This window comes from Salvelinus namaycush, chromosome 29 (genome assembly GCF_016432855.1).
Source record: "Salvelinus namaycush isolate Seneca chromosome 29, SaNama_1.0, whole genome shotgun sequence".
Classification (NCBI taxonomy): Eukaryota; Metazoa; Chordata; class Actinopteri; order Salmoniformes; family Salmonidae; genus Salvelinus; species Salvelinus namaycush.
The window spans coordinates 21554535-21569573 of NC_052335.1; the positions used below are offsets into that span (position 1 = coordinate 21554535).

A 15039-nucleotide genomic window follows, 5' to 3' on the forward strand; every position below is an offset into this window, starting at 1 on the left:
TATGACCTCTTATAGGTAGACTCAGCAAATTGACATTGCAGGTAGTAGCACCACAGATATTGAGAAGATACAGACTTCTCTCTCACAAAGTCACACACAGGCGCATGTGCTTGGGTTCGCATCATGCAGGTCACCAAAAAGTCAGAGAAGTTGAGCCTCGCGCTTCAACGCTCTTAGTTGTTTCCGAAATTGACCCACTATGCTGTTCAGTTTCTGCATCTATATCATATTGCTGAGTGTACCTTTAAATCATGTCAGAAAAACTACAACATTTCACCAATACTTAATTATCTTTTTTTTGGAAGGAAACGATTTAACTCATATTGCAATTTATTAAAGGTCATATTTAATAGAAATCTGGTCAGTTACTTTAATGCATGTCACAGAAAAACTCAAACATTTCAGCAATAATTTGCAAACGTATAATGATCTATGCATTATTCTACATGTTACACGTGTGAACGTAATGTAAGTCAACATTCAACCAATCAGCTGCTGCTCTTCAAACAGGAAGTCGTATGCATGCTTAGGACGCTTGTTTTCTTCTTCTCAGCGACTTGCTTCTTTCATCACCAAAAGGCATCTTTCCATCTTTAGTTTGCAAAATGAAACAAAATTCAAATGTACCAGCCTTTCTCACCAAGCTTTGGACTCTTGTGGAAGATTCTGACACAAATGAATTTATTTGTTGGAGTCAGGTAAATTAAATTGCCCAACTGAGCGTGCCAGCCTGGCAGAGCTAGGTAGCGCTAGCACTTGACTCTGCAGGGTGTGAAACGAGTTAGCCAGTTATAGTAGCTATGTCTGCCTAGTCCTAGAATCATGTGTCGATTAGTAGGATTTAAGAAGCATCGTTTTGTTTTGTTAGTGATACTCTTTTGCTATTGTTGTCCCTGCTGGCTAAAGCTAGCACGTTATTTTGAATGATCTGTTTGTAAATTGGCTAGCTTCTTATAATAGCATATCAATAAAATTGGCTAGTTAACAAAAGAGCATATAAATAAGCATTCCATGATCAAATAAAGCAAGAATACCCATGCACTATTTAGGTCCTGAAATGTAACACACATACATGTAATTGATTGGAAGTAGTTGCAGACATTCTAGTCTCCTAATATATACATATTTATTTAGGAAGGTAACAGTTTCCTTGTCATGGATGAACAGCGATTTGCCAAGGATATCCTTCCCAAATTCTTCAAGCACAACAACATGGCCAGCTTTGTCAGACAGCTGAATATGTGTAAGTAAGCGCTTCTATAAACATAGCGACTCTGCTGTTTTATTGGAATGCCTCTTGTGCAGCTGTCTAATGGCTGGTCAATTTGCAGATGGATTTCGCAAAGTGATGCACATCGACACAGGCATAGTAAAGCAAGAGAGGGATGGACCAGTTGAATTTCAGCATCATTACTTTAAACATGGTCAGGATGACTTGCTGGAAAACATCAAAAGAAAGGTAAGACTAGGGCTGTGGCGGTTTGTCAGCCGCTGATTGTCAAGCAAATAAACACATTTAACATCTCCACACATAGTCTACAAGCCATTTTAAAAAGCCTAATAAATCCATGTAATCTATCCTACACCTTCACAATAAATCCATTATTTATTTTAGACATGTCTAAAGAAAATATAGTCTGTTTCAGAAAAGAATAGCATAATCTGAGTTTTCCTTATGTTAGATCCAGATGTGGCTATGCCAAATGGCTGTGAGCTACACTAGTTCAATTAGCAGACAATATTTGCTTATAATTCCTTGGCATTATTTTATAGTATGAAGAATACAATTTAACAAAGCTGAATAAAATATAAATATTTTCTAAATGATTTGAGGGAGTGCGCACATGCGGCTATTCTGTGTTGAGCGGTTAACAAAGAAATAGGTACTCCTACACTACCAGTCAAAAGTTTTAGAACACCTACTCATTCAAGGGTTTTTCTTTATTTTTACTATTTTCTACATTGTAGAATAATAGTGACGACATCAACACTATGAAATAACATATGTAGTAACCAAAAAAGTGTTAAACAAATCAAAATATATTTTATATTTCAGATTCATCAAGTAGCCACCCTTTGCCTTGATGACAGCTTTGCACACGTTGGGCATTCTCTCAACCAGCTTCACCTGGAATGCTTTTCCAAAAGTCTTGAAGGCATTCCCATATATGCTGAGCACGCATTTTCCTATCCTCTCATCCCAAACTATCTCAATTTGGTTGAGGTCGGGGGATTGTGGAGGCCAGGTCATCTGATGCAGCATTCCATCACTCTCCTTGGTCAAATAGCCCTTACACAGCCTGGAGGTGTGTTGGGTTATTGTACTGTTGAAAAACAAATAATAGTCCCACTAAGCCCAAACCAGATGGGATGTTGTATCGCTGCAGAATGCTGTGGTAGCCATACCGGTTAAGTATGCTTGAATTCTATATAAATCACAGTGTCACCAGCCAAGCACCCGCACACCATAACACCTCTTCCTCCATGCTTCACGGTGGGAAATACACATGCAGAGATCATCCGTTCACCCTCACCGCGTCTCACGAAGACATGGCAGTTGGAACCAAAAATCTCCAATTTGGACTCCAGACCCAAGGACAAATTTTCACCGGTCTAATGTCCATTGATTGTGTTTCTTGGCCAAGCAAGTTTCTTCTTATTATTGGTGTCCTTTAGAAGTGGTTTCTTTGCAGTAATTCGTCCATGAAGGCCTGATTCACACAGTCTCCTCTGAACAGTTGTTGATGTGTCTGTTACTTGAACTCTGTGAAGCATTTATTTGGGCTGCAATTTCTGAGGCTTGTAATGCTAATTAACTTATTCTCTGCAGCAGTGGTAACTCTGGGTCTTCCGTTCCTGTGGCGGTCCTCATGAGAGCCAGTTTCATCATAGCGCTTGATGGTTTTTGAGACTGCACTTGAAGAACCTTTCAAAGTTCTTGAAATTTTACATATTGACTGACCGTCATGTCTTAAAGTAATGATGGACTGTCATGTCTCTTTGCTTGTTTGAGCTGTTCTTGTCATAATATGGACTTGGTCTTTTACCAAATAGGGCTATCTTCTGTATATCGTCGTCGTCGTCGTCGTCCCCCCCCCCCCTTGTCACAAAACAACTGATTGGCTCAAACGCATTAAGAAGGAAATAAATTCCACAAATGAACTATTAAGGCACACCTGTTAATTGAAATGCACTCCAGGTGACTACCTCATGAAGGTGGTTGAGAGAATGCCAAGAGGGTGCAAAGCTGTCAAGGCAAAGGGTGGCTACTTTGAAGAATCTCAAATATATAAAATATATTTTGATTTGTTTAACACTTTTTTTTTTGGTTACAACATGATTCCATAGTTTTGATGTCTTCACTATTATTCTTCAATGTAGAAAATAGTAAAAAATAAAGAAAAACCCTTGAATGAGTAGGTAAGCCAACTTTTGACTGGTACTGTATGTGTGACATTTGTTTTGATTTAGAATGGTCCATTGTCATGCACCTGTATCGAAACAAGGGCAGTGGGGAAAAATACGTAATCTATGCACTTAAATAGGGAATGGAGGACTTTTCCCTGTGGTTTATTTTCATGCCAGCCAAGTAGGCTCTACTCCTGTTGTAAATATAAGCAATGTGCTTAGTATTAGGGAAGTTGAGAAAAAAATATAGTAGGGCAAGCCTTTAGAAGGCTGATGGGATCCTCCTCTTTTTATTAGCGGCCATCACTCTGTTTTCTCCCGCATAGCCTAAACAAATGAGCTGATGGGTTCTCATGAAGTGTTTGATTAGATTTTCAAAAACATTTTCATTGATGTTATAGTAATTAGAGGGACAATAGCGTGCTGAGTACCAGGCAGTTAGCAAGTTTGGTAGGCTACTAATGACTAGCAGCAGCATCAGAGCTTGGAGAAGCCTAATTGCCGTGACTAAACGGTCATGTGGAATTTGACTGCCTTCTCGACTTGTGGTGTGGTGGTAATACGGTCACCGCAACAGCCCTAGTTAAGACCTCATGGAAACAAACATATGATGGTAAACAAATAAATCACCTATATCAGTAAGTACGTCAAACTGAATAAGGGCATATTTTTTCAGGTTTCCAATGCAAGACCAAATGATACCAAGATCAGACAGGAAGACCTGTCCAATATTTTGGCCAGTGTTCAGAATGTTCACGGAAAACAAGAAAGCATTGATTCCAGACTCAACACACTGAAAAGGTAAGCAAACTGCCATGCCCTGGCTATCAAATGGAGGTTAGGAAGTAGTAGTGATGTGTTGGTTTGGAGACAGTTCTATGCTCATGCTTGAATTTATGTTTACAGAGATAATGAAGGTCTATGGAGGGAAATATCAGACCTGAGACAGAAGCACTCCCAACAGCACCAAATCATTAAGAAGGTGCAGCAAAAAATTCTGCACCAAGAATGAGTTTCCATATTCAGTAGGAATTGAATTGGAAACAATTTGCTCACAATAAAAACGCTTAACAATTCTCCTTTAGGGTATAATAGTTGTCTAACTTTGATGATAATTGTCTTTATTCATTGCAGTTGATACAATTCATCGTCACATTGGTACAGAAGAACCGGATGAGTTTAAAACGCAAGAGGTAAGGCTTCATAGTATAGCAATTCTTCCTCTGAATGACATCATCGATTACTAAACATTATTAACATTATTATTTGACCATGCTTGTCACTTATGAACATTTTGAACATCTTGGCATAGTTCTGTTATAATCTCCACCCGGCACAGCCAGAAGAGGACTGGCCACCCCTCATAGCCTGGTTCCTCTCTAGGTTTCTTCCTAGGTTTTGGCCTTTCTAGGGAGTTTTTCCTAGCCACCGTGCTTCTACACCTGCATTGCTTGCTGTTTGGGGTTTTAGGCTGGGTTTCTGTACAGCACTTCGAGATATTAGCTGATGTACGAAGGGCTATATAAAATAAACTTGATTTGATTAATTCATTTTACATCTGAATCTCCATTTTACAGGCCTATTCTACTGAACAGCAATGGAAAGAAGCCTAAATACATCCATGAAATCTACGATGATCCTCCTCTGGACCACAACAAAGTATGTGTAGAGGTCAGAATGGGTTTACCTCCCTATGTAAGGTGTACATGGTGGTGTCCATCCAATCAGTCAGGACGCTAATGCTAGCAAACAGATTTTTTTTATTTTTTTTACAATGTTAAGGCAGGATCACTGCCCAGGAAAATGCCGCATTGTAAGAACAAAACTTGACTTTGGCGGCGGCGCAGATTTCTTCCATAATATGAGTTTATGTTACTTCAAAAGTCTGTTTTCTCAATGTAAGCTATTCTAAAGATGTACATTTTGAACTCTCTCCCAGCCCTCTGTCAGTGGTTTGAAGAATGCTGATCTTACTGACGATGTCGTCATCTGTGATGTAACTGACGATGACACAGAGATCACAGAGGGCCCCTCAAGAGCATTGGATCAATCGTAATTCAACATTTAAAAAAATTGTTTCATGTATATTTCCATCTGCCATCATCCATCCTCATGCCTTTTCTCCTGTCCTTCATTCTTAGGGATGTAGAAATAGTTGAGGTCTTCAACAGCAATACTGTGTCACAGACAGACAACGCTGACAGTATAGGACAGACCTACTCTTTAGTAATCGAACCAGAAGAGACCACCATAAGCACATATGATAGCCTTCCCACAAGCAGCACCTTGCAGCTCAACAAACAGTCAGGGTTGAGCCTGGAGGATCCAATGAAGATGATGGACTCAATCCTCAATGAGAGTGGAGCTATTTCTCAGAATATCAACCTCCTCGGCAAGTAAGTGGACTTGACTAGCTTTACGTTTGTGGCCTGTATTTCATGAAGAACTTGAGAAGGCTTTCTCACATTATGTTCCATATTACTGTGTTGCATTTTTTCATTTGTAAGGATATAGACCTATTGAATTATTGTCTCGTCTTACAGTTAATAGGCATCCAAATGTTTTAACAGGGTTGAGCTGATGGACTACTTGGACAGCATTGACTGCAGTTTGGAAGACTTTCAGGCAATGTTGTACGGGAAGCAGTTCAGCATTGATCCAGATATTTTAGAGGCCACAGAGGTTTATGTTAATTACATTTCCATACAAAATCTACAGTTTTGCACTTGTATAGAATTACCTGGTTAACCCACTCAATTCAATATCCGGGATGTATTTGTTATAGAAACTGTTTAAGAACCAAACACAGCAAATGGAATGAAACATGGAGGGACCTACCTGAATTTGTCCAATAGAAACTCTCGTTTGCATTTCCCATTTGGAGTAAACGGTTTCTGTTGCGAAACCTTTTGCCACAGAATTGACATAATGATTATACCCCAAGTCTGTGAATTTAATTTGTGTTTCTGAATCCTCATTCATTTCACTCTTTAGGGGAGTGGTGGTCCCAAAGAAAATGCAGGGCTGCTATCCAAAGGAGACAAGTCTAGTTTCTCAGCAGACAACCAGCTGGTCCAGTACACATCCTGCCCTCTGCTGGCCTTCCTGGATGGCTGCACCCCTTTGGCCACAGAGGCAGACAGCAGCACAGCCACAGAGCTGGGAAACAGCCTGCTGCAGCACAACACTGAGGTCCCCACAGACCTCCTGGAGCCAGACGAGGAGCCTCCACGAAGCTCTCTGATCCGCCTGGAGCCCCTGACCGAGGCAGAGGCCAGCGAGTCAACGCTCTTCTACCTGTGTGAACTCAACCCAGAGGGCGACACCACTGACTTGACACAGCTGGAGATTTAACAAGGTTAACTAAGGAGCAGAAAAAGGATTGGACCTTTTGTAGATACTTGTCAAAATGATCTATTTCCCCGTATCTTTTGGTACTTTTCTGTTCATAAGTAAGACATTCCGTCATTTAGTGAAGAAACAATCTACTAACAGCTGTACGTAAACCCCATAAAGATGAGGCTGCAATTATGTTGTTGGTTTAGGTTTCAGCATTTCTTGTGAAAAGGGGAATGTTTCACTGTATTATTGATTTCTGTATTGATATGTTTTAAGGATCACATTAATCTTTAATGAACAAAAAACAGAAGTGCCTGCATTTCCTTAGTAGAACCCCAATGTTGATCATTTCAAGTACTGTAGTCTGATATGTACCATGTGTATCAATGTTTCATGATTCATAGATTGCGAAGCTTAACAGTGACATTAAAAGAACAGCAAAAGCATCATTACATTCTGAATGCTTTGTTCTGTAGGTGAAGGTATATTCAAGAAAATGCATGCTTTGCCTTAAAGTTTATTAAAAGGTGGGTTACAATGCACTTTAATACATGTCAAAAGACAACAATTGTCAGTCTGCTGGAAATACTGAATACACATCTAGTATGTTAAGTAATTTATCCACTGAACATCAGTATTTTACATTAAGATAACTCCAGTGTGAATCATAGGTAACAAGGTACACAAAACTAAAGGACTAATATTTGACCTATAACACAAGATGTGCATGATAACAAAAGGGAAAGCTGTAGTTTCAGTTTTGCTATTTGGGAGGATGTTCTGAAAAGGAAAGCACAGCAAAGCATGATGGTAGATTAGCCTATAATATGCCACTGGTACATCACTGATGGAAATTAACCTAGGATTACAACAATGAGCTAATATCTGAAACCCTGCACTTCATTGCTACATATGCATAACTTAAAGCAAAGTGTAGCATATCAAACATCAAGCAGTCTTGCCCATTTTGTAACAAATCAATGGTTCTTTCTGAATGTCTCCTATCCAGAGTCAATTACAGTTGAGGAAGAGTCCTCCTTTCACTGACCATCTCTCCAAGCCCCGGCTACCTTTACAACCCCAACTCAGCAAAAAAACATTCTTTAACTTTGCAATAGGATAAAACATGGTACCGTACATAAAACACCCATGTATTCAATACTATAGCATGCATGCAGAGTATTAACAAAAAGGGTGGGTGGGAAATACACATACAGTATTTACAGAGTTGAATATTCAAAATGATCATGAGCAAATGATTGCCCCCCATTCTTTAGATCATCAGTCGAAGTCTCGGTTGACCAGGACCAGTGGGGCTGCTAAAGTCCACACATAGAGGGCAATGCAGATCCAGCTGGAGGAGATCTTCACCCACACAGAGGGCCACTTGCTGGTCATTGTCTCATAGTTGGAGTCAGGGCTGAGAAAATCAAAAACAACAGACAAGTCAAACCCAGGAGGGATAGATGCGGTAAAAGAGGTCAATCAAACTGGACCAAAACAATGGAATTGCCATGGAAATGTGTGGGGGAAAAGTGCCGTGAGGGAAAGATCTAATTTAGGCTACTGTTTGTGTGCATTTCACACTGTTGAGGTAAAAATCGGAGTATAATGCTTGTATGGATGTCAACCCAAATACATGTTCATGTAATACTTAACCAATCAATTGCATTAGAGTTAAAAACGACTGTACCACCACAGATTTGTTTACTAGCTATGCTAACCATCTTAAATGAAAGGGAGTTAGCATTTAGCAGTCACTTCTAAACCTGAAAAGGGACAACTTCTACATGTTATGACCTGTGTATATTTCACAATATTCAATACTAAGGCTACAGACTCATTACTGCAATTGCCTAGTTATCATCCTACCAGACCAAATAATCCAAGAGAGTGAGGATACACACCTGTACCAGTTGGTGAGGGTCATCATGATGTAGAGGGAGGCCAGGAAGAGCATGAAGTGGAAGAAGGAGTAGCTGTAGGTGACTCCGTCCTTCTCGTTGTCCACGGCACGGTTCTCACCATCTTCCACGTCAAAGTTCTCAGGGTGGTGGCCATCCTCAATCAGGGAAGACTCGTCACTGGTCAGAGTCAGTTTGTTCACCTGGGTGTTGGAGGAGTTGCGGATGCTATAGGAATGAATGGATAACATGTTATTGTCAGGGTCAATATCAACTGCACAAAGCTGGTAAATGGTAAAATAGCATTAGCAGTTTCTTCGAAGAGAAAACTGCAGACATTGTTGTTTGGGTCGGACTTGTTTCCTTACCTTGAGTACAGAACACACATCAGGAACAGGACCAGCCCCACAACACCCTGGGCATCCCACCACTGAACAACAGGGTGGTCCTTACCAGCTGGGGTGGTGTTGTTGAGGCCAATGATACCCAGCAGGCTTGGGTTGCATTTCCTGTCTGTGGATGGCAAAGACAAACACATTTACTCGAGTGCTTGTCTTGATGAAGAGCTAGCCATTTATTGGTGTATCGGAAACATTTGATCATTAAAATTCTCACCTGGCTCGTTGGTCATGGCAGACCAAGTGAGATACATGGTGTACAGAGTCACAATGGAAGACTGCAGCAACCCGGACCTTGGCTGGGACTCCTGTTGAGAAAAGGGGTGAGATAACACTAAGATGTAAATGTGTCAGAACATATTATAATTACATGTTTATTATACAAGATGAAGGTCCAGAGACTAAGGTTTTTGGGGTACAACATGGAGTGTGAGTTGACATGCTGGTCCAATGCCCTTCCTTACCTGAATCTTGGGCAGGACGGACATGACTGAGGCTCCGACACACAGCAGCATGTTGACAGTGATGAAGGCCTTGTTCTCAGTGCAGCCGTCAGTGTGGGTGTAGTAGACGTAGAACATGATCAGAGACACCAGGGACAGGATGTAGTTGATGGTGGTAGCAGACAGCAGAGCTGCACGGGAGAAATTAGACTTACTGGTTATTTCTGGACAATGGGAGTTAAAAGTGTAGACACAGAGGGTTGCTTTAACTCAACCTGTCACCAGTGCATTTTCACAAGGTATTCTTAAAGAGAAGCTCCTGTTGATTACCATACCTGCATACCAGCAGCGAGAGTTGCCCTCCTCCATCTTCTCCACCCAGGACTCATTCCAGGAGTGGGCAAAGTCTATCAGCAGGACCAGCTGGATCAGGATGAAGCAAAAAGCTCCAGCCATTCCTATGTAGAACCAAACTAAGGGAGAGAAGTGTGAACTAGCTACAGGCTAAGTGAGTATTATTAGCTTCAAGTGCAATCGCAAAAACCATAAAGCACTATGATGAAACTTGCTCTTATGAGGACCGCCACAGGAAAGGAAGACCCAGAGTTACCTCTGCTGCACAGAATAAGTTAATTCGAGTTACCAGCCTCAGAAATTGCAGCCCAAATAAATGCTTCACAGAGTTCAAGTAACAGACACATCTTAACATCAACTGTTCAAAGGAGACTGCGTGAATCAGACCTTCGTGGTTGAATTGCTGCAAAGAAACCACTAAAGAACACCAATAATAAGAAGAGACTTGCTTGGGCCAAGAAACACGAGCAATGGACATTAGACAGGTGGAAATCTGATGAGCCCAAATGTAAGATTTTTGGTTCCAACCTCTGTGTCTTTGTGAGACGCAGAGTAGGTGAACGGATGATCTCCAGATGTGTGGTTCCCACCGTGAAGCATGGAGGAGGTGGTGTGATGGTGCTTTGCTGGTGACACTGTGATTTATTTTGAATTCAAGGCACACTTAACCAGCATGGCTACCACAGCATTCTGCAGCGATACGCCATCCCATCTGGTTTGCGCTTATTGGAACTATCATTTGTTTTTCAACAGGACAATGACCCAACACACCTCCAGGCTGTGTAAGGGCTATTTGACCAAGAAGGAGATCGATGAGTGCTGCATTAGATGACCTGGCCTCCACAATCACCCAACCTCAACTCAATTGAGATGGTTTGGGATGAGTTAGACTGCAGAGTGAAGGAAAAGCAGCCAACAAGTGCTCAGCATATGTGGGAACTCCTTCAAAACGGTTGGAAAAGCATTCCAGGTGAAGCTGGTTGAGAGAATGCCAAAAGTGTGCCAAGCTGTCATCAAGACAAAGGGTGGCTACTTCGAAGAATCTAAAATATATTTTGATTTGTTTAACACTTTACAACATGATTGCATACGTGTTATTTCATAGTTTTGATGTCTTCACTATTATTCTACAATGTAGAAAATAATAAAAATAAAGAAAAACCCTTGAATGAGTAGGTGTGTCCAAACTTCTGACTGGTACTGTACATTTCTATGAGACAGAAAAACATTATTTGTATGAAAAGGGCCATTACCAGTTGTGAAGGGACCCTCTGGAATGAAGAATGCACCAATGGTAATGGCAGTCGCAGAAGCAAACTTGAAGAACCAAAACCTAAAAGAAAGCATAAGTATTTTAACTGATCGACCTGTTTGAACTTAAATATACTTATGGATACCCTTGTTCCTTATTTATCTTCCTGCATTGCAGTATATAATGCTTACTGATATTGTCATTACCCATATATGAAGAAGACACAGTGCTATTTACCCATTGTGTATAGTAGCTCTGGGATCCTGGCTACTCTTGACTTTGACCATGAGGAGGGAGAAGAGCAGGAAGAACATTGCCATGCCGAAGCAGATACGGTACACAGCCTTGTAGCCAACCAAGACATCACAGTTGACATGACCCTCCACACCTGGAATTGATGTACCCATTCCCCCATCACAGAATCCTGGAATCTGCAAGAGCCAAGATGCACATGTAATTAGTCAGGCCAAACAAAAATGTGTAGAATTAGTTGTCTTAATTGTAAATGTTGTATATCAAATACATAAAATGCATAGTTTGGTACCTTTTTGAGCTGCTCTTCCATCCCTGGCATGAGCATAATGCATGCGATGCCCACGCACAGCAGGAGGAAGAAGGCATAGATGAGTCGGGTGACAGTGGAGTTATTCCCACTGGGGCAGCATTTGCACAGCATGCAGGGGGCAGTGCCACACAGGCAGGGGATCTACAAGGCAAGACAAGGGAATGAGGTTAAATGTGATTCAAACCAATTAGCTAAGTCATACAAGTATAGAACTGATGCTGACAGAATAATATATCTGCCCACCGCTGAATGGTTTTACAGTTAGAATATAGCCTAAGTACAAAGTCAATAGAGTTTTCATTCATTGATAAAAGTTAATACATCTACGTAGGGTTGACATAACACCAACACACTTGTTTTTCCCAAGTTGCTAACTGCGTTGGAAACCAAATCTCTGCTAAGAATAGAGATCTGGTCACGGCAGGTGTCAAACATAATCAAGTTGATACCAATGTGGAAGAGAGACCAGGCAGTTATCGGTACACGTTTAGCTTGAAAATAGTTTCAGGAATATGATTAGTTAAACTAAATAGGAAACAATACCAGACATTGTTAAGAGAATTATGTTCTCAATGTTCATAAACCGAACTTCAATTAAACTACTCAGTCTGCAATCCAGAGTTTGTAAGATTCTGGTTGAATGAAACAGACGGAGGCCCAGCTACAATAGTCAAAATGTTTATTCACGAGAGCGCTAAAAATCATACAATGCACACTTGGTTATATACCTCACATTTGGTCATCAATGCCCCTCTTCTCCTGACACTGTCAATGCCATTTACAAGTCTTACTTCAACACCTACATTGCTTATCATATCCTGCAACACGTTACATAATCTACTGCAAGCCTAACGGTTTCTCCCCTCTCTGGGTGGGGAGACCTCCTTCCCTGTTATCAGTTTCACAGTGGTCACAAGTTGTCTGCCACAGTTCCTTGTCTGTTAACAGTTCCTCTTTTTCTATGCACAATTCTAGTCTTATGATTCAAATAGATCTCACTATTATCCAGTGACAGGGTGGAATACTGTTAGTTATTGCCTTAACATTAATTTGAAAGTATAAATAATTTAGTCATTATCTTACCATTACTTTAAACATATAAATCACATAACAGACATATGCCTAACTGAACTGAGTGCCGTTAAATTCAAAAGTATTTTAATGACCCACATTTCACAATGCACTGGTAGCCTAACTGGAGACGTCATAGTTAACGGTGATCTGACATCTGATTCTGTTTTGATGCCTAGCTACGGTGTTGCAATATTTCCAAGTACCGGGCGGTAGCTAGCTGGTTAAAATTATCATCATGTTATTGATAAACAATCGTCATATGCAGGTTTTGACAGTTCGATCCCCGAACTGGTTTACTTTGCTTGCTCTCTATACGTTTACATTTTCAATTCTACAGCAATGTAGGCCTACTTGAGACCTAGCTAGATAACCGCTAACGTTAACTATGACGTCTCCAGTTAGGCTACCAGTGCATTGTGAAATGTGGGTCATTAAAATACTCTTGAACATATAGGCACTATCAATAACAAAGTGGCTATCTAGCTAGGTCTCAACTACATTGCTGTAGAATTGAAAATGTAAACGTATAGAGAGCAAGCAAAGCAAACCAGTTCGGGGATCGAACTGTCAAAACCTGCATATGACGATTGTTAATCAATAACATGATGATCATTTTAACCATCTGACGCTAGCTAAAATTGTGATCATGTTTTAGAAAGATTACCCGGGGCCAATGTATTTGATTAAAAGGCAATGCACCAAGCCATACTGAACAGGGAACCACCCTGGCTTTGTTGTTGTGCATTGACGCTAACACAGCTACAGTTACTTTAGGATTACAGTAGCTAGCGAAACTGTCGTCTGAATAAATATTTGATCCGGTCCGTTTTTTAAAAAGTGGATCTGAGTGATGTAGACTTTTATTTTAATTATCATAAAAACGAAGGCTTACCCAACTCGCCATGGAACACAGTCCGAGAACGGCCCCCATGATTTTGCCGAAATAAGACTTCTCTGTGCTGTAAAAGATGGATGCTTTTCGTCTGTTTACAATACAATCGCGCTTCTTCTTAGGATTTGATTGGTGGATCGCATCCAATTGAAGGTGCATATACCGCCATCTACTGTACTGGTGTGTGAGGCATTTCACGGCCTACTGTACCTACATTAAATTATGTACCTACATTAAATTACACAAAATTTGAAAAAATTAAAATTCCCCTGCCAACTATTAACCCTCTAAGAAAACTAAAAAACACCCCATTCCACTATTTAACCCTATCTAATCCTACTCCAGACCAACGGTCTGAGAGGATAGAACTCTACCACTCAACACCCCATGCAACTGTTCTGCAAAAAATCCTTGCAATCCAAAGTACTTCTCTGCGGCAGCCACCACAACCTCTATTTTCTGTGACTTCCGATCCATTTCTACAGTACTATTGACAACCATGGCTATGAATACTAAAAATCACACCTTACTGAAGCACATATTCTTCCCATCGCTCTCTCTCTTGAGCTCTGCCTATCCACAGGAATCCTCTCAATATCCCTCACCCTGTACCCATCTTCCGCTACCACTCTCGTCACTGCTCCTGCACACTTCTCATATCTAGGGATCTCCCTACTACACACTACTGCAACATGCCCATAACTGGCATTTTCAGAAAACAAAAGTTCTCATGGGATAACTTACACTTCCTAACTTGACCTTGTTGACAAAGACTCTACATCAAAGCCCAGCAGGACAGACAATGTCTTCTCCGTTTCCCCACGCTCTCCATTGCACCAAACGGTGGGCATCACAGACACCGGGAATCTTCCATTTCAACTGATCCTCCTCAACACTTAATACCACCCCTGTTATCACTTCTTTCTTAACAATCTCACTGCCACTTCTGTTTTTTTAATGGGAATCCACCATCTATGACTCATTTCCGGTTAGCCTTGCGTATGTGATCAAAGATGTGATCATGCACCAGTGTGAATAAATTCAGCATACTCAGAAAATTGGCATATTTGTTGCTTTGAATCTGTTAGTTTGTTCTAAACACAATGCCTTCATTGTTGTTCAATGAACATTGTTACATATTGAATGCAACTGTATCCAGGGTGGAATAAATCAAATTAATTGTCTCACATTCCCTTCAATTTCACTCCAGACAAACAGCAGTATCTACCATTTTGCTCTCTCTTTGCTGGCTATCAGTGGCAGGACCAAGACTACATTTGTACCTGATTCTCCTGAGACTTTAACTTGAAACAACGTGTTTTCCCCCTCTAAATGGTTACAATGCGACTCCATTTTGTTGCTTCCAGCCTATAGACAGAAATTAACAGGAAGCGCCCGTGCTCAGGTCTG

At 40.8% G+C, this 15039-nt stretch overlaps 2 protein-coding genes across 3 annotated transcripts; one reads left to right on the plus strand and one right to left on the minus strand.

Annotated features, from left to right (window-relative positions):
- The first annotated feature begins 521 nt into the window (after nt 1-521).
- LOC120024078 (heat shock factor protein 2-like) lies at nt 522-7263 on the plus strand. Of its 2 annotated transcripts, none has more exons than XM_038968197.1 (11): nt 522-698; nt 1135-1243; nt 1332-1459; nt 4085-4209; nt 4315-4390; nt 4543-4601; nt 4986-5067; nt 5348-5460; nt 5550-5804; nt 5979-6090; nt 6403-7263. In XM_038968197.1, the coding sequence occupies exons 1-11, from the start codon at nt 606-608 to the stop codon at nt 6760-6762; spliced, it is 1512 nt and encodes a 503-aa protein (XP_038824125.1). In that variant the 5' UTR covers nt 522-605; the 3' UTR covers nt 6763-7263. The 2 variants fall into 2 exon arrangements, with proteins under 2 accessions (XP_038824125.1, XP_038824126.1); XM_038968198.1 differs by having other exon boundaries at nt 5979-6041; nt 6403-6760.
- LOC120024079 (serine incorporator 1-like) lies at nt 7247-13739 on the minus strand. The gene is made up of 10 exons (XM_038968200.1): nt 13630-13739; nt 11643-11804; nt 11336-11529; nt 11100-11179; nt 9828-9965; nt 9514-9683; nt 9267-9357; nt 9020-9164; nt 8655-8879; nt 7247-8167 (listed from the first exon to the last, which is right to left on the minus strand). The coding sequence occupies exons 1-10, from the start codon at nt 13666-13668 to the stop codon at nt 8029-8031; spliced, it is 1383 nt and encodes a 460-aa protein (XP_038824128.1). The 5' UTR covers nt 13669-13739; the 3' UTR covers nt 7247-8028.
- Between the last annotated feature and the right edge of the window lie 1300 nt (nt 13740-15039).

Coding starts and splice junctions, on each gene's coding strand:
- LOC120024078 (XM_038968197.1), top strand. CDS start 606: ATGAAACAAAATTCAAATGTACCAGCCTTTCTCACCAAGCTTTGGACT. Junction 1,460..4,084: donor TGGAAAACATCAAAAGAAAG/GTAAGACTAGGG, acceptor ATATTTTTTCAG/GTTTCCAATGCAAGACCAAA. Junction 5,068..5,347: donor CTCCTCTGGACCACAACAAA/GTATGTGTAGAG, acceptor ACTCTCTCCCAG/CCCTCTGTCAGTGGTTTGAA.
- LOC120024079 (XM_038968200.1), bottom strand. CDS start 13,668: ATGGGGGCCGTTCTCGGACTGTGTTCCATGGCGAGTTGG. Junction 11,530..11,642: donor TGGAAGAGCAGCTCAAAAAG/GTACCAAACTAT, acceptor TGGCTCTTGCAG/ATTCCAGGATTCTGTGATGG. Junction 9,165..9,266: donor TGCCATGACCAACGAGCCAG/GTGAGAATTTTA, acceptor TGCCATCCACAG/ACAGGAAATGCAACCCAAGC.